General features: G+C 29.1%; 2 protein-coding genes across 4 annotated transcripts; one reads left to right on the top strand and one right to left on the bottom strand.

The window, feature by feature from the left end:
* Window positions 1–284: 284 nt before the first annotated feature.
* LOC126840954 (pyridoxal-dependent decarboxylase domain-containing protein 1) lies at window positions 285–4,914 on the bottom strand. Its single transcript, XM_050577056.1, has 15 exons — window positions 4,609–4,914; window positions 4,388–4,537; window positions 4,116–4,315; window positions 3,861–4,038; window positions 3,647–3,794; window positions 3,255–3,382; window positions 3,114–3,185; window positions 2,921–3,004; window positions 1,934–2,035; window positions 1,791–1,868; window positions 1,612–1,710; window positions 1,333–1,494; window positions 1,034–1,274; window positions 815–967; window positions 285–745 (listed from the first exon to the last, which is right to left on the bottom strand). The coding sequence occupies exons 1-15, from the start codon at window positions 4,660–4,662 to the stop codon at window positions 486–488; spliced, it is 2,109 nt and encodes a 702-aa protein (XP_050433013.1). The 5' UTR covers window positions 4,663–4,914; the 3' UTR covers window positions 285–485.
* Window positions 4,915–5,853: 939 nt separating this feature from the next.
* Window positions 5,854–9,778, top strand: LOC126840958 (replication protein A 70 kDa DNA-binding subunit-like). 3 transcript variants are annotated; one of them, XM_050577063.1, is made up of 8 exons: window positions 5,854–5,872; window positions 6,973–7,020; window positions 7,095–7,294; window positions 7,370–7,573; window positions 7,665–7,824; window positions 7,883–8,063; window positions 8,143–8,255; window positions 9,434–9,778. In XM_050577063.1, the coding sequence occupies exons 3-8, from the start codon at window positions 7,161–7,163 to the stop codon at window positions 9,650–9,652; spliced, it is 1,011 nt and encodes a 336-aa protein (XP_050433020.1). In that variant the 5' UTR covers window positions 5,854–5,872; window positions 6,973–7,020; window positions 7,095–7,160; the 3' UTR covers window positions 9,653–9,778. The 3 variants fall into 3 exon arrangements, with proteins under 3 accessions (XP_050433020.1, XP_050433019.1, XP_050433017.1); XM_050577062.1 differs by lacking the exon at window positions 5,854–5,872 and adding an exon at window positions 6,730–6,900; XM_050577060.1 differs by lacking the exon at window positions 5,854–5,872 and adding an exon at window positions 6,730–6,900 and having other exon boundaries at window positions 7,080–7,294.
* Window positions 9,779–10,277: the final 499 nt, after the last annotated feature.

Raw genomic sequence — 10,277 nt, 5'->3', positions numbered from 1 at the left:
TTATTATAAAGTAACGTACAAAAAATATAATTGAAATTGTTATTTAGATAGATAACAATATCTAAATATTGTTCAAATAAAAATACAGTTTTATTTATTATTTGAATTTCTATTTAAATAACGCCTAGGTTTGAGCGAATATAAACCAAAAAAAAAAAAAATAAAGCCAAACGACTTCGCAATATAATAATAAATAAAATTATAATACACACTATCCAAATACAAAACTCGATAAGTAAAAATAATATGTTTATATTAATATTATTATTTCAACATTAATTAATAATTACAAATATTTTTATTCTCACTAACTAGAAATTATTGACATTTCATTAAAATACTATCATTAATATATTATATTTTTTTTTTATATAAAACCATTCAAATAAATATTTTTTTTTTTGGTAACTATAAAACTGATGAAATATAATAAATATTGTTTTGTAGATATGATGCGTAAGTTTTTTAGTTTATAGTGAGTTTCCTCATTCAGACGTGGGAACATTAGGTGGGACTTCTTGGCTATTGTCGGAGTCTTCCAATTGTGCCTTTTTCTCATATATTACCTCTGTAGATCTTACGACACCGGCTTCCAAATCTAACCAACGGCCTCGCACAGCGTTTTTGGCCGGCGGAGACCACCAGTTGACCAAGTTACCGAATACCGGCACATGTCTAAGAATTCCTTCTTGCCATATTTTTTCGTCACTCTCTTTTTTCAAGTCAACTGTGGCCGTTTCAATGCCTATAAAAAATATTCATTTACAAATTAGGTAGTTTTAAAAAAATAATAATAATAAACTAACAAATCAACCTTTTTTTACTAATTCGGCCATAGAATCTATGTATTTAGTCGACTCCTCCTCTTTGTGCCCCGTACTTTGCACCAAGGATAATAGTTCTGCAACGTCAGTGTCTGCTGTGACCATACCAAATCGCACACAAGCTAAACCATCACTTCCTTCTCCTGAAAATACGTTTCATATGTATTTTAATAAGCCTAATTATCTAAATTTTACAAATGGTAAACTACCAAGTGAAAATGCAGCATCGATTGATCGGAGTTGTTGGACAATGCGTACGTTTAATCTATTCAAGTCTTGTTTCGCCTGATCAGTAGCCAACTGTTGGTCAGATGTTTGCCACTGTTGGGGTATGTATCGTACGGCCCCCAGACCTGCCCAATCGTCTACCTCCACGTACTCGAGTGACGGTAATTCGGATATTAGGTTCATGAGCTTATTTTTATGTTCAACTGTTGCTTGCAAAATTTCCTTTACACAAAATTAATGTCATAAAATCTCATGTGGATTTCAATACACAACTACTTACAACATGTTGATCTAAACATATAGAAAACGTTTCCCAATCGTCTTCGGTTATTAAAGAGTTCAATATTGTAAACGGTGAGAATGAAACAACAACGCCCAACGTTTCTATTTCACAAAGCTCTAATGGCGCTTCGGGTATTTCTCGTTCTAAAACTTGTCCTAACTGAAATATTCAAAAATTGTCTATGAATCAAAAAACATTGAACTTTTGATGTTAAATATTATCGAGGAATTCAATCATTTATTTATTGAATTCAATTTTAATAATACTCATTTGTACCCAGGAATTGAGTTTGTCGTAATAAGGTGAGACTCTAATAGTACAATCTTTCGGTACAAACTGAATGATGAGACAAGACGATAAACTATGTAACAAGTCCTAAAACATAATTGATAAAATAAGTAATTACAATCCATTAGTATACATACTAATAATACAATACATATAGATTACTCAACTGAAATGTTTTCTTTCTTTGCAATAATATCAGAAACGGTTTCCTCGTTTGATTCACTCGTGTGTCCTTGGGTTTCACACTAGAAACATATAACGAAATAATTATAAACAAAATTATTAAAAAAAAAACTTTCTAAAACATTACCAAAATTCGTAAGCAGTCATATCGGCTGACTAAATTGTAAATACGATGACAGATTTCAAACTTTTGTTGTATCCTAAGAACCAGTGCGTCTTGCCCCAATGCCTGAGATAGAATTTAACATATTATGTTTTGTATAAAAGCCAGTCAATAAAAGAAACAGCGAAAAAAATCTCAACCAATATTTTATATTTTTAAATGCCCTAAGGAGGGGTATGTACTTTGGCAAATATTACCTTAGTTAATTAATTAACTTATATCCAAAATAATATGTCTATAATTACAATTATAAAAATATTCTATCAGAATTATTCTTTTTATGTTATATACTATATTGTAGGAGTTATCGTTTTGAACAGGTAATAAAAATACATGAGTAACCATGTTTGTTACTCGGGCACCCGTGTATTTTAGCTGTGTAATATTGTAGCCTCTACTATATAGGGTATAAGAATTGAGTCTTTTAGTACAACTCTTATTTTATTATAGTTATTATTAAATAAATACATAAATTAAACACAATTGGCAAGGGCAAAATATGTTTAAAAATATGAATTCATATAAGCTTTACAACAAAATTATAAATTAAATAAAGTTTCTTTTAATTTTAAAAGAAAGATAAAATCTTTTTTTTTAATGATTTGCCGTTTAAAAAAAAATCCTAAATGACTTGTTTAAGGTTTTTATTGATTTTAATTTTTATAATCATTATATTATATATTAACAATAATTCAAATTGAATAATTTATAGTTATGATATTAATAATACCATTGAGCACTCAATGAATACACCACTATTATACACTAATAATATTTTTTTTTTTTAAATATTAATACCTTTTAACCTCAATATAACTTTTTAAATTGTGTAATTTCAGACTAATTTTTTCCCTTTGTTTGATAATTTATAGCCTATATTTACTAGGCTAATATTATATCGTAGAAATTAAATTATAAAAGCTAAATTCTGATAAAATCGAAACTTCTTACTTGAAAACAAGTCCAAATTGGTAAACTTTTGCTTTTATAAACGTTCAAGACGTCAGTACCACCATATTGCTTGTTGAATAATGTCTTAATTTCCATGTGTTAAGAAAAATATTAATGTTACTATACTAATCATAATTTTTTTTCTTATACAATATATAATAATACATAGATTATAATTAGTTTTAAAGGATACAACTACAGGCAATGCAGTAATATTTAGCCAAATGCTTGGAGTTAATGTTATACTATCAGCCAAAGAAGTTTCCTAAAATTCAAAAGATGCTTTGTTAAAATATTTGTTAATTCATAAAAAAATTGTTTTATTATTTTATACTTGAGTATTTGAGGATTTCAATGCGAGTACAGATAAATTATCGCCAGACAAATGTAACCATATATTGTATTTATTGCATAGTTCTTTCAGTCCAACTATATCGTCCATTTGACCAGTGACGTGAGCTCCTAAATTTCAAATTTGTATAAAATTAACAAAATTATGCTGTTCAATTCATTCCTTGATACTCGAAAAGTTACAGAATATGTATTAGATACTTTTAATCAATTGAGTAATAAGTAAGTTTTGAAAGTTTTATAGTCGCATTTTTCATTTTGCTATACATTTGTTAAACTTTTTTTTTTTTTATAAAAATGCACTTTTTTTTTAAATTTTATTATCTTAAGGTAAAAAAAAATGTATATGGAACTACCTGTTATTAGCATTCTTACCTGCTCTGCCAAAAACTATAAGTGGTTTCTTATTGCTTTCGGTATCATTCATAATGATTTTTTCGAGTAGTTCTAAATTTGCTTTGTAGGGAAATAATGGATTTGATACATTAGGAATTATTTGTATGTTTTTTTCATTAATTCCCATCTAAAAAAAAAATAGTATTAGTATAGTAAAAATAAGCCGTATCAATAGAGATTAAAAATTAGATACTTGTGATACAGCTCTCTTAATAGTACTTATCAACACTGGGTCTGGTGTACAATAAATCACTGGACTGGCATTTGGGTTGAAATAGTCTGGCCCAAATACACGGTTCATTGCTAAAAATATCACCTTCTCGTAACATAAAACCATGTTTTCAGTATAAAACACTCCACAATTCGGAAACCTAAGTAATAATAATTTAACATTTCAAATCAACAGTTGAACATTGTTTAGAATGAATATAGTAGTTTTTAAACAAACTTGAATAATTCAGACAGCCAAATGGTAGTCGATTTGTTTACCGGTGACAAAACTGACACCGTTTGTTCATTAGGCAAACAGTGGCTAATGTAATAACTGAGAGAATACGACGACAAACTCAGTTTATCTAACTCTTGTAAAATTGGTGGTGGATTGTCTTCGGTTTCGTTATTACTCTTGTTTTGGTTCAATACGAGACTCTTAAAAAAATAAAATCCTCGTTAGTAATAATATTATGTAATTTAACAAAAATCGCCATAACACAAAATCACCTGCAACGAAACTAAGACATCGTTGAACGACTTGGGATTATGTGACAAGTCAAGTTGTGATGCTGGCTGAACGCTTGCAACATTGTCTTCCAAGTTACTAAGGGAACTGACAAACTGTTCGTGTAAATCGATGACGGAAGAGTCAACCACCTTTAACAACAAAATGTCTAATCGGTACAGATTATGTTTTATAAGTTATAGTTTAAATAGTATTTTTTTACATTATGGTCCAGGAATGGAACGATTTTTTCCTCGCTGGTATCTGGCGATGACATATTTGTTACCGTTTGTGTGCTCTATAATTTGTTACTTGTAATACAATAACAATAATAATTACAATGTACTCGACCAGTCATGTATTATTGCTAGCCGACGAATTTAATAAACGCGGTACACAAAACGATATTTATCAGTTACTTTATTATTTAATGTCCAATAAACTCCGGGTAATTAATAGAAAAATGCAAAAGAACATGAGCAATTATTTTGTGTTAAACAAACAATATTTATGTTAACAAATTCAAAAAAATGTGTTACGTTTCAATGTTGATAACAAATTGATAACCGATAGTAGTGGAATATTATTATTTATTTTATCTATGGGGCATGGGCCCGGTCCATTGTGTTATCCACAGAGCCACTCAAACGCTGGTTATTCATCAGCCATAGACTATGGAATAGAACTTTTACATTTCACTTATGAGAACACCATAAGGATAAGGTCTTGACTCTGGTGGTTATTCATAAGTAAAACAAAATTGCAACTGATGCGCACCACACAATAATATTACAATAGGAATGTTATATTAAGTTTTAAACGGCATGAGCTGCATAAGAACTGAATGTATAGCACCTATATAAAATACAGATATATAAGTACCTTGTACCACAGTCTGTTGACTTCCATATTTACGGTTTGTGCACAGTGCACAGATTCGAGAATTTTCCAAATTGTTTTTGCAACTTTCTACTCACAAAATACAACAAAACTTGGTATATAATATTCATTGATAGGATCAGACACACTGCTTATTATGTTCATTACACTCAAATCATATTATATTTTCCTTTTACTCCTTATGCAATTCGACGCTGTGCACATAAGGAAAACCATAGATTATTATCATGTCACGCACTCGTCCGTGTCAATCACAACCGTTGTATGTATAGTCCTTTTTAGGAAGATATAAATATACCTAGTTATTTCCTTGTAAAAAATATGTACAGCAAAAAGTTATTATGCAGTGGAAAATAGAAGTTGAGAAATACACAATTTGTTTAAACGATCTACAAGTCGTTTGCTAACGCCCATGTTTGCTATACATCCATTAATGTTATTTTTAATAAGTAAAATATAGAATTAAATAGCGTAGAGTTAGATGATGCGAGAGACGAAATTATAAAAGTGTTAGCTGGATAATTGTTTAACAGGTAGTTGAAGTTTTTAGAAGGTTTTTAAATTCTGGATACTTTTGATTTTAACAGGTAATTTAAAATATATTTCAAATTAAGTAAGTTGTTAGTCATTTTTGCGATTCAATATTATTAAAATATTATATATTAGTGTTTTAAATGAGTTGAATGAAAAAAAAATATATATTTTGGCCGACTATTTGAATTTTGAACCACTGTGCGATGTCACTTTTTTTCAGTTATCGGACGACAACTTAAATATTCATTATAATTTATACCGCACCAACGCTTAAAATGTGTCAACTCAAAAAATGCGATTTTTTAATGTAAATAATAAACTTATTTAAGTATAGAAAATATATTTGTTTTGCCCTACCCCTCCCCAAATTGTAGTTTTTGATGAAATTAAGTATTCCATTTAAAGGATTTTTTTTGAGATATTTTTCCAGACGTCAACAATTACCGTTTTCCTTTTAAATGACCACTTGCCATTCGATAAAAGACCTATAAATTCTATAATTTTGAAGATGGAGAATTGGGATTTAGAATAGTTTTGAAACTTTTTTAATAAGCTCTAAATAATATCTTAATATAATAATAGGACTTTTTTATCAGATTATCAGAATTACCTTAACCAATTATGCAGTTAAAGCCCAAAGGGGTGAAATAGTAGATATTATCTAAAATATCTAGCCACCTTGGTCTTATCTATTATTTTATTATAATATATGGTGGCGAGTGGCTATTGACATACACCCACAGATTAAATAAAACTTAATTAAATTAAAATTTAATAAATTAAGTTTATAGGTCTATAGCTATTGATGGTACAGAATACACAATCGACGATTGTAAAATAATTGTTGCCGCCATTTTCTTATCACTAATAAGTTATCAATGATCCTAATTCAAAATAAAGGCAACGGATTCAGGCTTAAGGAATAAGGATTTTTATATACTTATCTATGGATGAGGATTTCAAATTTCGTCTTTTGATCATAATATTATATTTAATATAGGTGTTTCATGATTATTGAACGTTTGTACAGTTTCTGTATTTCGTCGTTATGGCCATAGAACTGACTACTAATTCAATCGAAGTCCGTTGAAACTAGATTTATTAGATTACGATTTATTGTTTATTTTTAACATTGCACTTTTTTTAATTTCAGAAATTATGTAGTGGTATTGCAGTTCAAAATGCAGTCGTTCAATTACTTGTAATTTTTTATTTTACCTTGTACTCTAGTTAAATATCAAATCGTTATATTTATAGTAGATACAATATTTACAGGGATACGAATTGGTCAACTGTCGTAGTCATAAGTTATATCGACTGGTACTTTCCGATGGTGTGTACATGAACTCGTATTTTTACTTATGCATCCAATTGAACTATTTATTGATAGAAAACAAAGTTAAATATGGAACCATACTGCGCATCGATGAATATAAATTTAATGATGGTGAAAATTGTATGAACCGTAGCCCTAGGTTTGCTTATTTCTCTTTCGTCGCTACTTTACGAGATCTTTTAAATTTTAAATGATTCTTATTAAATTGTTACAGGCAATTACTATTAATTGAAAAAGTGTCTATTTTAGTGCATAGAAATGCAATCGGTAATCCTTTACCGTTGATAAATATTTTAAAGAAAAAACCCATGTTGATTAACTTAAATTTGAATAAATCTCCAAGTAGGGCATTTAATTCTTTTGAGCAATTGGAAAACAATTTAAGATTTGTCAAAGAGTTAAATGATGCAACCAATGGGTGAGAACTCCCTACAATTACTCGGCTTGATTATTATTGGCTCTAGATTATTGTAAAAAATAAAATATCTAATAGGTATTTAAAAAACTAGGAAATGCAGCTTTGTACTGAAACTTTTAGTGATCAGAAAGTATCCGATAAACACATATAACCACTGTCAAGTTCTAAATATGAATATGGAAGATTATAGTGGTATGATACGCGTCAGTGCATTTAATTCGTTAAGTACGATAATGGATGCAATATTTCAGGTTAATACTATTATTATTCTAAATTTAACAAATAACAAATTTTGTTTCCAATTTTTAGGAAAATAAAATGTATTTTATTACGGATACAGTATTAAAAAAAAATGCAGGTAAATTTGAATTAAAGTTACAATCGTATTCAGTCGTAATAGAATGTCCTGAAAAAACAACAGCTGAAGGCTTACCAACAAACATATCAACTTTTGATACATTGTTGACAAATAATCCAAATACATTTTGTGGTAAATGATTACTTTTATTATTTATATTAAACATTTTTTCTCTTGCATTTCATTTTCAATTAAATTTTTTCAAATACAGATTTGATTGGAGTATGTATAGAAATTGGTGACATTGAAGTGTGCAACAACACGACTGAAAGAACAGAAGTAGCAAAACGTGATATTGTGTTAATTGATAAATCAATGAGAACCGTTAGTTACATGTTGTACTAATATTAATATTACCTAGTTTATTAATTTATTAAGTGGTCGAGCAGGTAATGCGGTAGGGCGTTTGCCGTTACTGTTGCTGGTTTGACACTGTCAAAGGGGGCTTTTTTTAAGTGAGAAATTGTCTAGTTAAATACAGTTGTCTCATCTGTGATGGATAAACAATCCGTCTCAGAAAACAAATGGGTTTAAAACTACCTTTTTGGAAGAAGCAGCAATGGACTGTCGCCAAAGTTAGAATATTAGACTAGACTAGTATTCTTTTTTGCTTTATCTTAAAAAAGTTGGGTTTAGCCATCTTAATATCCATACTTTTCTAATTATATGTGTCTTTAGTTAATGGTTGACGGTGATGACTTCTAAAAGAAGCGACAATTCTTGTCCTTTAACACGTTCAAACCATATTAATCACTAGTTTCTCTTTTTCCATAATTTCATAAATTTCTGCTTAGTGTATTCTAATTTATTATTTTTGTTCAGCATTGAATATCACATTTTTATAGACCTTATTTTCCTTTAATTGTTACATAAATAACAATGGACTTTTATTAAAATTTATATTACCAACTCAAATGGTTATTGAAAAACCTATAACTTTTTAGTTGGTGTTTATTTGTTTTGCTTTTTTGTTTAATTTGTTCTACTCACTTATGTATAGGCCCATCCCATTTGTATTGGATAAAGCAAAGAAGACCTCTATTATTTATTAATACACTATTATTCCTACAAAGATCTACAATATTTAAATATTTAATACGTAGTACACCTGTATATCTTATAGTTTTATAATACACATATATTTATTTATTTTTAATTTAATAACGAATAAAATAGTACCAAAGTCTAAATAACCATAAAAGAAATAATTTATTACAAGATAACTTCTTATGTATTGCTTCGACGCTCTTTACAAAAAAATACGAGTTTAAATTTTCGAACGAAAAAAACATTTCAACCCTGTGTTTATCCAAGCTGAGTGGTTATTGTTCATTGGTAATTAGAAACTTGCACGGTTTGTTAAGAAGCGTCGACTAAGTAAAAGTATTTTCAAATAATGCCCAACTGTGGTAATGATTTGTGTACTTCATATAGTATGTATATTATGCGTAAAAGCTGTTTTAGTTTATGATTATGAGATACTTTTTTTTTTTGTTGTTTAGGTAACATTGAAAGTGTGGGGTGAAAATGTTAATAAGTTCAACAATGAAAACAAAACTCATCCTGTAGTGTTAGTCAAACAAGCTATCCTCAAACAATTTAACGGAGTTAAACATTTTACAATGCAGAAAGCTAGTACGCTGTTAATCAATCCAAACACAATAGAAGCCCGTCAAATAAAAGAGTGGTACAACAGTTTGGGTTCAATTGAGGGCACTTGAGCTCAATTGTTATAGGTGTATTGTTGTTATATTGTATGTCATAGTAAAGAAATTGTGTATGTTATAAAATATGTGTTGTACATGAATTGTATAGGCAGAAATAGTAAAATAAAATAAATATTACATAAATAGAATTGTAATTGAATATAGTTTTGTTTCGACTATCAAAAATACAAGGCTTGATAGAGTGAGCACAGAGAAAATTTGTTTTGTTCGACTACAATAGCTATAATGGTCGGGGGAACACCATACGTTCGAGTTTGTCATCTCCACCCAAAGATCATTTTTCTTTAAGTCTGAATTAATGTACACCTACTAAAAGAGTGGTCATAAAATAATTCGATACATTCTTTTTTTGCTTAGAGTGTAAATAAAAAAGGCATGAAGTACATTTTTTTTGTCGAATGGTCCGATAAAAATTTGAAATCTCGGTGGGCCGAAAAGTCTCAATCCGGCGCTGGATTTTCTTTATTCCTAAATAAATTAAATTTGCAAAACTATTGACTTTTAAATTATGGAGACTTTTTGCCGTATTCTGTATAATTTCGGGATTTCGAATAGGGCCTGCCGCCTGGGTTATTGATTAATTTCGTCCGGTTAGAGCGGTAGACGCTTTCCAGTTACC

The sequence above is a fragment of the Adelges cooleyi genome, unplaced genomic scaffold (genome assembly GCF_023614345.1).
Source record: "Adelges cooleyi isolate 19-005CV unplaced genomic scaffold, UGA_ACOO_1.1 ACOO_flye_CR_arks_rails_tigmint_CR_PRNA_376, whole genome shotgun sequence".
NCBI classification, from domain to species: Eukaryota; Metazoa; Arthropoda; class Insecta; order Hemiptera; family Adelgidae; genus Adelges; species Adelges cooleyi.
This window is presented reverse-complemented; position numbering and strand designations above follow the sequence as displayed.